Source organism: Chiloscyllium plagiosum, chromosome 28, assembly GCF_004010195.1.
Source record: "Chiloscyllium plagiosum isolate BGI_BamShark_2017 chromosome 28, ASM401019v2, whole genome shotgun sequence".
In the NCBI taxonomy this organism is placed as follows: Eukaryota; Metazoa; Chordata; class Chondrichthyes; order Orectolobiformes; family Hemiscylliidae; genus Chiloscyllium; species Chiloscyllium plagiosum.
The window spans coordinates 14,196,758-14,210,530 of record NC_057737.1 but is presented as its reverse complement, the minus strand read 5'-3'; the positions used below and the strand labels follow the sequence as shown (position 1 = coordinate 14,210,530).

Genomic DNA, 13,773 nt, shown 5'->3' with positions numbered 1-13,773 from the left:
CCGAAGCGCAAGCCACCCACACCCCTACATTTACCTCTTACCTAAGACTACGGACAATTTAGCATGGCCAATTCACCTGACCTGCACATCTTTGGACTATGGGAGGAAACCGGAGCACCCGGAGGAAATCCACGCAGACACGGGGAGAGTGTGCAAACTCCACACAGACAGTCGCCTGAGGCAGGAATTGAACCCGGGTCTCTGGCGCTGTGAGGCAGCAATGCTAACCACTGTGCCACCGTGCCGCCCAGAGTGGTGCTATGTTCTTTTTGAATACACGGTATAGGTGATTTTTCTCTGCTCTTCGTAGTTCCTCTGTGCTGCAGTGTATGGTGGCTCGTTGAAATAATGTTCTAATGCACCTTTGTGGATGTTGGAACGATTGCTTCTGTAGTTCAATATTTGGCCCGTACGTATTGTTTTCCTGTAGACGCTGGTTTGAAGCTGCCCATTAGCTGTTCGCTCTATTGTGATGTATAGGAATGGAAGTTTGTTGTTGTTTTTCTCCTTTTCAGTGAATTTTATGACAATATGGGTATTATTGATGGTTTTGAAGAATGTTTCCTCTAATTTGTTTTGTTTTGTGATGACAAAGGTGTCATCCAATTAGCGGACTCAAAGTTTGGGTTGGATGGTTGACAGAGCAGTTTGTTCAAGTCTCTGCATTACTGCCTCTGCTCAGAACCCTGATATCAGAGATCCCACTTGTGTTCTGTTGGTTTGTCTGTAGATTTTATTGTTGAAGGTGAAGTGGGTGGTAAGGCATAGGTCCACTGGAATGACGATACTGTCCTTGCTGATGAAGTTGGTGGTGTTTGGTGTATGTGTCTTTGGTTCTTATTATAGTGTGGTCAGTGTTTACTTGGTCAGGTTGATGTTGATGGTAGCAACGAACCCAAACAAGCAGACAAAGCGCATCCAGAAACCCTAGCCATGCTCCCCTACATCAAAGACATCTCGGAAATGACTGCCAGACCTCTTGGCACCATGGTAGCCCACAAACCCATCAATACACGAAAACAGCAGCTAATGAACTTGAAAGACCCTATACAGACAAGAAGCAAAACTAATGTCATTTACAAAATACCGTGCAAGAACTGTAACAAACACTATATTGAACAAAACAGGCAGAAAACTAGCCACCAGGATACATGAACACCAGCTAGCCACAGGAAGACATGACCCACTCTCACTAGTATCCTTACATACAGATGAGGAAGGACACCACTTTGACTGGGACAACACATCCATCCTAGGACAAGCCAAACAGAGACACACACAAGAATTCCTAGAAGCATGGCATTCCAACCGGAACTCAATCAACAAACACATTGACTTAGATCCCATTTACCACCTCCTGAGAAAGAGAACAGGAAATGACATCACCATAGGAAGTGGCATCACCAACCCAAGGAAACCTAAACACAAATAGAAAGCAGGCCATAGCACCAGTGCTTCATCCAGAGGCTCACTGATGGTGTTACCTAGTACGGTGACGAAACATATGAAAACAAACCTTCCAGCTCAGCCAGTAAACCTACACCCAGAAACTCAACTTGAACTACAAACCTTCTCAAACTCACTAATGGTACAGAACATTAAGATAGCAAGAAAGCTATCTCAAAATCAAAAATCTCAGAGAGAAAAGTATGGTAATTTGTGGTGATGGGTTGGGTGATTAGAGTTTATTTTTATTCCTTTTGTCTGTTGATGTAATAGCATTTTCTGGAGTCAGGGACAGTTGATTCAATACAGGTTCATGACCTTGTTTTCAGTCTCACTGTTTCTAAAAGAACCAAATACTGTTGGTCTGTCTTTTCTCCCATCCTTGTTTTCAAAGATTAGGCCACCGATTTCCACTGCATTGGGCCATGCTTATAGGCAAAGTACTGCAGTGATTTGCCATTGCCTTTTGCACTACAACTGACTTGGAAACTCTCCATTTCATATTGCCTGCCACAGGCATTATGGAAATAACAGGCTGACAATCAACCTGTACGGGCCACATTATGAACACTTCTTCCATGACCAGTAAGTCCTGGCATGGGACCCAAAAATAGACCTTCTGGCCAAGAAGTAAGGATGTTTTAACTGTGCCACAAAGACCTCAATCTAGATATTAAAGGATGTTTTGAAAACATTTGAACTTCCCTTAAATCATCATAAGAATTCTCACGTATGCCCAGGAAATATAGAAAAACACCAAAAAGCTAAAAGTCTTCTTAGGTCCATATCTGATCCACTAGCTTTTTCATTATCTGCCTCTATGCTCAATTACAGTTCATCCACATAACTCCTGCCTGCCCTTCCCTCATTACAAATGTAAATGAACTTCAAAAAGTATTTAATTGGCTGAGAAGCACTTTGTGACAACGCAAGCTGCTGAAATGCACTATGTAACTACAAGTTTTATTCCCTTTTTTCATATCTCAGCTCATCATTCCTACTTCCCTCTAATGTCTCCACTTCTTGACCCAAAAGCAACACTGGATATCTACTTGCAAACAAACAAATTGATACACAAACCTTTGCGGCGGTTGTAGGGTTTAATCTGGTTCCAAACACGGGTAAGGAGTCCTGGTTTGAGGCGGTTGTATGGTACATTGGTTACCAGATTAGCAAGGCACTGATTCAATAACAGAAAACAAAATCAAAATATTAATGATAGGGCCTTGTCTGAACATATGATCTAAAAGTTGGCATCTCCAGTAATTTGGCAATCTCATAACTGCAATGAAATAAACGGTTGTGCCACCAAGTCCTGGAGCCAATTATGAAATCACATCTATTGACAGAAATCAGCTTACTACCACTGAGGTATCATTAAAATATCATTATATGCCAAAGAAAAACACAATATTATCAAGTAAGTGAAGAGGAATGATTCTAGTTGGGGATAAACCAGCCATGGTTATCCAAGGAAGTTAAAAATAATATCAAATTGAAAGGAAAAATAACATATGTAATAGAGATTAGCAATAAAGGATTGTGAAAGTTGAAAAAAAAACAAAAGATGACCATATAAGAAAAATGAACTAGGAGCCTCAACTAGTAAGCAATGTAAACATTGATTGTAAGAGCTTCTTTAAACATATATTAAAAAAAGAGAGGCAAAAGTGAATGTAGATCCCTTAGAGAATGAGGCCAGAGAACTAATAATGTACAACCTGGAAATAGCAGAAGAGTTGAATAAACACTTTCTTCAGCTTTCACAATGGAAAACACTAAATATAATTCTAAAAATATTAAATCAAGGGAGGCTGCATAAGTTCTTTGACGTGATGAGTTGTGTTCCAGAATATTAAAGGAAACAGCTACAGAGATAGTGGATGCAATGGTTGTAACCTTCTAAAAATGTTTAGATTCTGAAGAAAACCCAGAGGATTGGTAAACTGTCAGTGTAACACCCTTTTTCAAAAAGGGAGACAGAAACTTGTAACTAAAGGCCTAACATCTGTCACTGGGAGATTGGCATGTTATATTTTACCTCGGAGAACCAATAGATGTAATATATTCAGATTTCCAAAAGGCATTCAATAAGGCACCACATATAAGGCTACTTAATAAAAGGTCAGAGCACATGGCATTGGGAGTAGTTATTAGCCTGGACAGAGGATTGGCTGACTAATTGAAAATAGAGTTAGGATAAAGGAGACATTTTCACAGTGGCACCTTGCAACTAGAACAGTGCCACAGGGATCAATGTTGAGGCCATAATTATTAACAAAATATATGAGACTTGGATGACGGAAGTTAATGTAACTTTGCTATTTTGTGGATGGCTCAAACATGGATGGAAAGGCAAGTGGTGAGGATGACACAATGAATCAATGGAAGTTTATAAACAGGTTGATTGGCCAAAAACCTGATAGATTAAATATAATGTGGAAAGATTAGAGGTTGTGCACTACGGCAGGAAGAATAGAGCTGAATATTGTTTAAATGAAGATGGCTTACAGAACTCTACGGCAAAGAGGGATCTAGAAGTCTTTGTGCATGAATTACAGAAAGCCAACACACTAGTTCAGAGGGTAATAGGGAAACCAAATGGAATGTTAGCCATTATTTTCAAGGAAATGGAGTATAAAAATAGGAGAGTCTTGTTAAAACTATACAAGGCACTAGTTAGACCACACCTCGATTATGGTGAATAGTGTCAGTCTCATTATATGAAGAAAGATACACTGGCACTGAAGGCAATTCAAAGAAGATTCACTACATTGATCCCAAGTATGAAACGATTATATTATGAGGAGAGGTTGAGTAGGTTCAGTCTGTACTCATTGCACTTTAGCAGAAAGGGAGGTGACCTTAGGAAACATATAAGAATCTTAGATGGCTCAACATGAATGCAGTAGAGAGGTTGTGTTCATTTATGGGGCAGTACAGAACCAGAGGGCATAATCTCAGAATAGGGGGTTGCCACAACATATAGGTGAGGAGGAAAGTCCTTTCTTTGAGGGTAGTAAATCTGTGGAAGTTTTTACTCCAAAGAGCTGTTAAGGCTGGGCCATTAAGAGTAGTCAAGGCTGAGATAGATTTTGATCAATCAAGGAATCAAGGGTCTTGGGAAAGACAGGGAAATAGAACTGAAGATTATCAGATCAGCCATGATCTAACTGAATGGTGAGGCAGACTTGAATAGCTAAATGGCCTCCTTCTGCTCTTAGTCTTATGGTCTCATGGTCTTAAATCAATGAATACCCACTGTCGCATGAAGAAAAATTGAACAGTTTAGGCCTAAACTTTCTAGAATTTAAAGAATGAAGGGAGATCAAATTGAGGTATTTAAGGTGATAAAAGGTAAGTATAAAATAGATGTGGAGTGGATGCTTCCGCTTGTGGGCACTCTAGGACAAGAGGACGTAGTCTTAGGATAAGGGGTAGCAAATTTAAAACAGAGTTGAGGAGAAACTACTTCTCTCAAAGGGTTAGTGTGTAGAACATACATCATGAACCTGTAGTGAAGGAGGAAAAATTTATCTCTGAAAATATAGCAAATTACATATCAGCAAAATAGAGATAGAGAAAACTAATTCTGGCCAAAATTAATATTAATATTATGAATCTGTGGAATTTGCTACCCAAAGTGCAGTAGATACTGGGAGAGTGAGTAAATTTAAGGAGGAGTTAAAAAGATTTTTAATTGGTAATGAGTTGAAAGGTTATGTGGAGAAGGCAGGAAAATAGGGGTGAGGAGCATATCAGCCATGATCATAAGGCAGAGCAGACTCGATGGGCTGAATGGCCTAATTCTGCTCCTATATCTTATGAACTTACAGTTGGATGTGCAGTTGTCAAGATCTTGACAAGACTCTATCATGTGAAAATGCTGCAGATAATTAAATTGTTGATGTATACTGGACTAAAACATAGGCATTGGCCCAAGACAACAGATAAAATTCCTTATATCACAAAAGAGTTTCTTAAAACTCAATGATCCAAATGAGACAGAAGAAATATCCTAGAGCTTCATAAAGTCAAGTGCTGAAAGATAATTAATCAATATGTGGTCTTGGTGTGAAAGGAATTGATTTGTTTTACCTTGATTATCTGGGTGAGTGTCTGTGGGGAGGATTCTGCTACTAGGGCAATGAGCAGACATCTATGCAGCTCCCGAATGTTGGAAGCCAATGTTGCAGAGAAAGGTGTGAAAGCTCTCCGATGATCATTGGTGTCCTCTGCAACAGACAGGAACTGCTTAGATCCTTCCAAGATGGCTGATAAGGCTTGGAGAGCAGCAGCACGGACCTGACACAAAAACAAAATTAGTACAGTAGCTTATAAATTACTCTGTAATATCCAGACTTTCACCTGCTAGCTATACAGTATTGAAACATGTACCCTCAGGGGCCACATATAACAAGAACCTAGGAATACAGCAGCACATAACTCACCTCCTGACCTCCCAAAGTCTGTCCACCATCTCCAAGGCACAAGTTAGGAGTGAGATGGAAGACTCCCTATTTGTCTCGCTGAGTGCAGGTCTAACACTCAAGATACTTGCCACCATTCAGGACAAAGCAGTTCACTTGATTGGCACCACATCCACTATAACCCACTCCCTCCACCACAGATGCTTAGTAACAGCAATGTACTATCTACATGATGCACTGTAGAAATTCACCAAAGATCCTTAGATAGCATCTTCCAAACCCATGAAGGAATAGTAATATATTTCCAAGCAGATACATAGGAACACTCCCACTTTCAATTTCCCCTCCAAGCCACTGACCACCCTGACTTGGAAATATATTACTATTCCTTCACTGTCATCGGGTCAAACTCCTGGAATTCTCTCCCTAAGGGCATTGTGGGTCTATATACAGCACATGGTCTGCAAATGTTCAAGCAGCTCACCAGCACCTTCTCTTTCCATTAAATTTCTTTTTTTATTATTATATTATCATGAAAGAACTATTATTCTGAATTTTTGTTTTTCCAATTTATTACCATGATTTTGCATTTTTGAAGGTCTGTAACACAGGACTTATTGTTTCTCTTTCTGTACTCAAGAATCTGTAGTAGCTAGGGACCTTGGTACCCATGATGGCTCAGTAAGTGGTGACTTAGAAACTTTTCACTGAACTCATTGGAGTCCATGTGACAAGAAAGCTAATTCAATTCAATTCAATTCAACAGGCAATAAATGTTGGCCAGCCAGCAATGCCCATGAGTGAATATTAAAAAAAAAAATTCCTTTTCAAATTTCATGGGATGTGAGCATGTGGTGGTAAGGGTAAAATATCTTGCTAATCCCATATTTCCCTTGAGAAAATAGTGATGAATTGTCTTCTTGAGCTGTTGCAGTCCATCTGGTGTAAGGATATGCACAGAGCTATTACGGAAGGGGTTCCGGATTTTGAGCCATCAGTAAAAAAAAAAATGGTAATCTCATTCCAAGTCATTTTCGTGAGCTGAATCACCATTTCTATCAATTTATATCTACATCAACTTGCTTTGATCTGCTAATTTCAGAGTTCTCCAACAATGAAGCAATGGTGCTAAATTAACTGATCTCAAATTTCCAGATACACAGAATTCTAAGAGGACAAGCCAGCAAGGAAGAAATGTCAAGTACAACAAGGACAACACTGCCTTTGAGGATCAAATTGTCAGGGATCAGAGAACACAAATTGGAAATCCGACACTGTGGATGAATGGTTTGCAAAAACCAGGCAGGTCATGAAGGTTTCAGGATTGGTCCTTGATTTGTCCTGAGTCAATTGAACTCAGGAGTAGCAGTCACAGCATGCCCGTTACTGGAAAAGAAAAATCAGTCAACGTTCCCACTCTTGAGCAGTATCCAGTGATCTCCAACTGGCGCCTCAGGCCAGCACAGCAAGATGAATATTTCCTCATTGCTCTTCATATCTTGGTATCTACCTTGAGATAGGGTTCAAACAACAGGATATAAAGGCAATACAGAAATGAAGTAAATCCCAAAGCAGTACAAATTGCTGTTCAGCAAATGAATGTGCAAGCCCCTTACCTTTGGTGATGGATCTTTCAAAGCAATTGTCATCAAGGAAACAGCTTGTGGGCTTCCAATGCTAGGGATATCTGCAATGAATGAAGACCAGTAGCCATATAAAACCTTCTTCTCCAATGACTTTATAGTTGAAAGGAAGCAGGACAAAGCCCCCTGGCGAACCTTTGCTTGCAGTGATCTATAATCAGAAAAGGAAAACTGTAGGGATACATTTATATCATTTCCTCCATTCCATTATTTCCCCTTACACTTCTTTCTCTCCTGAAGATATGTAATGCTGGAAGCTCAACAGAGCATACGATGAGAATTCAGACATACAGTGCACTGAGTTGTCTGCTACATACTTTCAGCAGGCATGGCTCCTTGTCAGGAAGGCAAAGTTAAAAAATGGTCTGACTGATCGTAAATGATTAGTTGTTGTTATATGCACTTGTGGGCAGAACAGCTTTGGATCTCAAAAGACCTAATGTCCAGGTCATACAGTCAATGAGCTGTAGAGTTATCCAGCACGGAAACAGGCCCTTAGGCCCAAACGGTCCATGCCAACCAAAGTCCTCCTTATAGTCTCTAACAACGTCTGTCATATCAGTGTAACCTCCAACTGATAGTTAACAAGCAATAAACCAGTTCTTGTTCAATTGAGGAACTTCTTCTACTTAGACCAGAAAGTGGTCTTCCTTGACTAGGCAAGGCCAAGAAGGCCCTGTAGATCTTTACACTTCAAACTTAGTCTAAGGTGAGGTACAAACTTGGTTTCACTGCACAACACAACACTCACCTCAGTTTGATCTGGATTCCTCCCTCAGTATCCGAATACTCAGAATCAGAGCTATTTATTTTTTTCCAACTGGGATAGAAGGAATTTGAAAGATCCTTTCCATCTAAAGAAGGCACTATCTGATCAGAATTGTTCCATCCTTGAAGGAGGTTGAAAGTTGAGTCACCTCCTCTTTGCCTCCCACTGTCTGCTCCTTGGAGAACTTCTTGCTGCGTTGTCTCTTTTTGCTCTTCCCTTTGATCTTCCAATTGTTCCTTCTTGTTTTTGGATCGAGATTTCCTTTTCTTATGCTTTTTTAAGAACATAAAATTAAAATGTTTTTAAAATGGAAGCCACACTTGCTGTGCCTAATTGATATATCCTAAAATATTTCTTAAGCAGGTCTCTACTCTTCAGCAGGAATTTAAAATCCCAGCTATGCTTTGCACCCAAATTTGTTTCTCTTAGATTTGGAAAATGGATTTCCCAAGCACAAAATCATCCTCTGGGTGGTAATCCTTAATTTAAGTGAGCTGACAAAAAGTATGGGGGAACCTGTTGAATGCTACAGAATTTAAAGTATCCCTGATTTTAAGCAGCCCACCTTTGATATCCACATTTTCATTTGCCCAGGCCTCAAAGTTTTCAAATACTCTCTCTAACCCTCTCCACCACCTTGCTTTCCCCCTTTAAGATACTCCTCAAAACCGACCTCTAACTCAGCTCTTGACAATCAGAGCTCATATTTCTTGGTATTATATTTTGTTTTATGATGCTCCTGTGAAAGCCTTAAGTTACTTTATTGCACTAAGAAGCTACTGTATATAAATATAAACTGTTTTTGTGCTGATTACTGCTATTGTCATTATTGTTGGTCAGCATCCTGATTGAGAATCCAGGCTGATTTCTTTCCCTCCCTCTGGTCTGGGCTTCTTAAAGTTAATTCTAGAGGACTCATTAATGACCTTAGATTGAGATCAACCATCCAAACACAGATCAGGGATCGCCCTGTTCTGTTGCATTCAGTTGAGTTTTTGTTGGTGACCTACCCATTGAGTCATTGGGAGAGCTCTATCATCACTTCTGGAGAAGAATTACTCATTAATAACCTCAGCTCTGATTTCACATTGATATCTTTTGTGAGTTTAAACATGGTTTTCCAATGTAATTAACTTTCATTCTGTACATCTTTTGTCAGATATGCTAAACAGTAGACACTGCCAGTTTAGTAATCCCTTGTCCATCAAGAAATCCATCATCTGAACAAGGTAATCAAAGCTGACAGCTCACAAACCTTCTAGTTTACGGCACAAGTTTGTCTGATCTCAGAAGCTAAGCAGACTCAGGCCTGGTTAGTACTTAGAGGAGAAACTACCTGGGAATTGCCAAGGGCAGTCAGCATTAGGGACCTTGTGGCATACCGGTAGTGGCCCTACACTAGGGCCAGGAGGCCCAGTTTTAAGTCCCACCTGCTCCATAGGTGAGTAATAACATCTTTGCATACATTGTGATTCTATGGCCGTTTCTAATCATTGTGGAAGCAGGCCAGTCAGCACCCTGACCGTCTGAAGAGCATCCCACCCGATCCTTGTAACCCGGCATTTCCCATGACTAATCCACCTAGCCTTCATGTTCCTGGACACTATGGTCAATTTACCATGGCCAATCAACCTAGCCTGCACGTGTTTGGACTGTGGAGGAAACCAGAGCACCTGAAGGCAACCCACACAAACATGGGGAGAATGTGCAAACTCCACATAGACAATTGCCTGAGGGTTGAATAGAATCCAGGTCCCTGGTACTGTGAGGCAAGAATGCTAACCTCTGAGCCACCGCACTGCTCCAAAATTATGTGCATAAAGAAAATTGATGGGTAGTTTAAATAAAGCATGGGGTGGCACGATGGCTCAACGGTTAGCACTGCTGCCTCACACACCAGAGTCCCAGGTTCGATTCCAACCTCGAGCGACTGTCTGTGTGAAGTTTGCACATTCTCCCTGTGTCTGCGTGGGTTTCCTCCGGGTGCTCCAGTTTCCTCCCACAGTCCAAAGATGTGCAGGTCAGGTCAATTGGCCATGCTAAATTGCCCATAGTATTAGGTGCATAGTCAGAGGGAAATGGGACTGGGTGGGTTACTCTTCAGAGGTCAGTGTGGACTTGCTGAGCCGAAGGACCTGTTTCCACACTGTAGGGAATCTAATCTACATATAAAAACTGTAGAATTACTCCCTACATCAATACAAAGTAGAGAGCACTGATACTCTTCGTATGGGCTAGGGTCACATGCAGCCCACTTGCATTTCACTTCTCAAGGCAGCTATAGAAGGTTTGATGATCCAATTGATCTCATCCTTTCAGTTGTTGATATCTGTCCTATCTGTACCCTTTTCATAAGCCTGAGGCCTTTCAAGTTAATAAAATGGAGAAGTCCCTTCCTCAAAAGTAAAACTAGGCCTGACATTAGTTGAGAATACACAGGATTGAACTATGGGATGCTGCTCTCCATTTAAGGGCATGACACCCATAAAAACACCCTTCCCCACAGGTTCCATATTTCACACCTGCTTGGAAGATGGAGGGTGGGACTCCCTACATCAATACAAAGTAGAGAGCACTGATACTCTTCGTATGGGCTAGGGTCTGTGTACGCACAGAAACAGACCCTTTGGTCCAACTTGTCCTTCCTGACCAGATATCCTGAATTAATCTAGTCCCATTTGCCAGCACTTAGCCCATATCTTGTTGAAAAGAAATACCATTCAAGAGAAAAAAAAAAGATACTTATGTAGCATCTTCTCATGTTTCTCAGAAAAGCTTCAAAGTACTTCACATAAAACATATGACTTTAAAGTGCAGTGCCTGATAATGTAGGTTCACAGTGAGAGGAGATAATCAACACTGAAAGGACTGACCACTTGTCTCAGGTTCCACCCTCTTTCTTTAAAGCATCAGCTACACATTTCAGCTGTAATTTTAACAATCAGTGACAGTATAAGAAGGGTGATATCATTTTAACCACCCTCACAATCAATCAATTCTTCATTCCATTGAAGTAAAAGGAACACAAAATTAACTTGCATTTATAATAGGCAACCAATTCAACATCATCCATTTTACACCAATGCCCGCAGCTAAAATCAGCACTCTTGATGTTATACTGCTTAAATTGTAGGGATTCCATGCAGTAGGCACCACTTATCGAGCCATAGAGATATACAGCACACAAACAGACGCTTTGGTCCAAATCGAACATGCCGACCAGATATCCTAAATTAATCTATCCCACTTGCCAGCATTTGGCCCATATCCCTCTAAATCCTTGCTATTCTAATGTCTTTTAAATGTTGTAATTATACCAACCTCCTCCACTTCCTCTGGCAGGTCATTCCATACACGCACCACACTCTGCGTGAAAAAGTTGCCCCTTTGGTCCCTTTGAAATCTTTTCCTTCTCACCTTAAACCCTCTAGTTTTGGACTCCTGTACCCTGGGGAAAATACTTGACTTTTCACCCTATTAATGACCCTCATGATTTTATAAACTTCTATAAGGTCACCTCTCAACCTCCGACCCTCCAGGGAAAATAGCTCTAACTTATTCTGTTTCCACTGTATCTCAAACCCTACAATCCTGGCAACATCCTTATAAATCTTTTCTGAACCTTTCCAAATTAACAACATCTTTCTTATAGCAGTGAGACGAGAATTGAATACAGTATTCCAAAAGTGGCTAACCAATGACCTGTACAGCAACAACATGACCTCCCAACTCCTATACTCAATGGACTGACCAATAAAGGCAAGCATACCAAATGCCTTCTTCATTATCTGTGACTCCACTTTCGAGGAACAATGAACCGGCACTCCAAGGTCTGTTTGTTTGGCCACACTCCCTAGGACCTTAACGTTAAGTATATAAGTCCTAAACCTGATTTGCCCGACCAAAATGTAGCACCTCACATTTATCTGGATTAAACGCTATCTCCCACTCCTCGGCCCACTGATCAAGATCCCATTGTACTCTAATGTAACCTTCTTCACTGTCCACTACACTTCCAATTTTGGTGTCATCTGCAAACTTACTAACCATACCTCCCATATTAACATCCAAATCATTTACATAAATGATTTTGCTTACTCGAACAAAGATATCTCAACATTTGTAATGGCTTTCATCTTTAATCATATTATTGAGAAATGTTATTACCCCGACTTGCTTTGAAGAGTTTGTAGCACTTCCTATTTGCTCCTTTATGGGTGAGCTACCTTCATACTGTGGCAGAGGAGCTGGGTAAAGAACAGCAGGAACTTCAATGTTCACACCTGGAAAACCATAGAACATGTACGTCTGCGAGGAATGAAACACAGGAATAATAAGGTGGTAGGTTAGGCAATGCAATAATTGCAGAGTGCACTGTAGGCTGAACTTCACCTTGCGGACATTCAACAGAGGGTGAAGGTAAAACAGACTTCCCTACAGTCACAGTTTCCTACAGTCACAGTTTCCCAAGAGGCTAACACTTGCAAATGGCTAGATTGCAGGAGTCACTCCAATAACTTGGGTCATTTCAATGTGTCAGTTCCTTTTTAGATACAATAATCCTAATTAAGTTGCATAATTAAATAATTACGTGTGCATAAGCAACTTATTAAGGCTCCTCCAACAGCATCTTCCAAACCCACAACTACTACCACGAAGAAGGGAAAGGTGAAGTTACCATTGTCTGACCAGACCATGGGGCTGCTCTCTCATTCGAGAGATATGACTGATGGTGATTTAACTTAAGGATCGCCATACCTCAGATGAAGGCGAAGATGAGAAGAAGAATCCTTCATGTTAACAAGGACAAGTCCAGCAGATATATGGAAACACTACCAACTGCAAGGTCCCCTCAAAGCCACTCACCATCCTGATTTCACTGTTCCTACAGCACTGTTGGGTCAATATCCTGGAGCTCCCTCTCTAATGGCATAGTGGGTCCACTTACAACAACTGGACCATACCGGTCCAAGAAAGTGCTCCCCACCCCCTTCTCAAAGGCAACGAAGGGTGGGCAATACGTGCCAGAGATACCCACTTCCTATAAATGAATTTTTAAAGAAGAACTGCCCAGTAATAACAAACAAAAGAACAAAGAACAAAGAAAATTACAGCACAGATAGGCCCTTCGGTCCTGCAAGCCTGTGCAGATGCAGATCCTCTATCTAAACCTGTCACCTATTTTCTAACGATCTGTATCCCTCTGCTCCCTGCCCATTCATGTATCTGAAAAATGTGTTGCTGGAAAAGCGCAGCAGGTCAGGCAGCATCCAAGGAGAAGGAGAATTGACGTTTCGGGCATAAGCCCTTCTTCAGGAATGAGGAAGGTGTGCCAAGCAGGCTAAGATAAAAAGGTAGGGAGGAGGGACTTGGGGGAGGGGCATTGGGAATGCAATAGGTGGAAGGAGGTTAAGGTGAGGGTGATAGGCCGGAGAGGGGGTGGGGGCAGAGAGGTCGGGAGGAAGATGATTGAAGGTCAAGAAGG

At 41.1% G+C, this 13,773-nt stretch overlaps 1 protein-coding gene across 1 annotated transcript in view; it reads right to left on the bottom strand.

Annotated features, from left to right (window-relative positions):
- heatr6 (HEAT repeat containing 6) overlaps window positions 1-13,773 on the bottom strand; it is a 66,297-nt gene that overhangs the window by 23,722 nt on the left and 28,802 nt on the right. The window contains exons 7-11 of the mRNA XM_043718907.1: window positions 12,456-12,596; window positions 8,271-8,560; window positions 7,493-7,670; window positions 5,545-5,751; window positions 2,527-2,626 (exon numbers count right to left, since the gene is read on the bottom strand). Of these exons, the coding sequence (XP_043574842.1) occupies window positions 2,527-2,626; window positions 5,545-5,751; window positions 7,493-7,670; window positions 8,271-8,560; window positions 12,456-12,596 (916 nt within the window). The remainder of the gene's footprint in view (window positions 1-2,526; window positions 2,627-5,544; window positions 5,752-7,492; window positions 7,671-8,270; window positions 8,561-12,455; window positions 12,597-13,773) is intronic.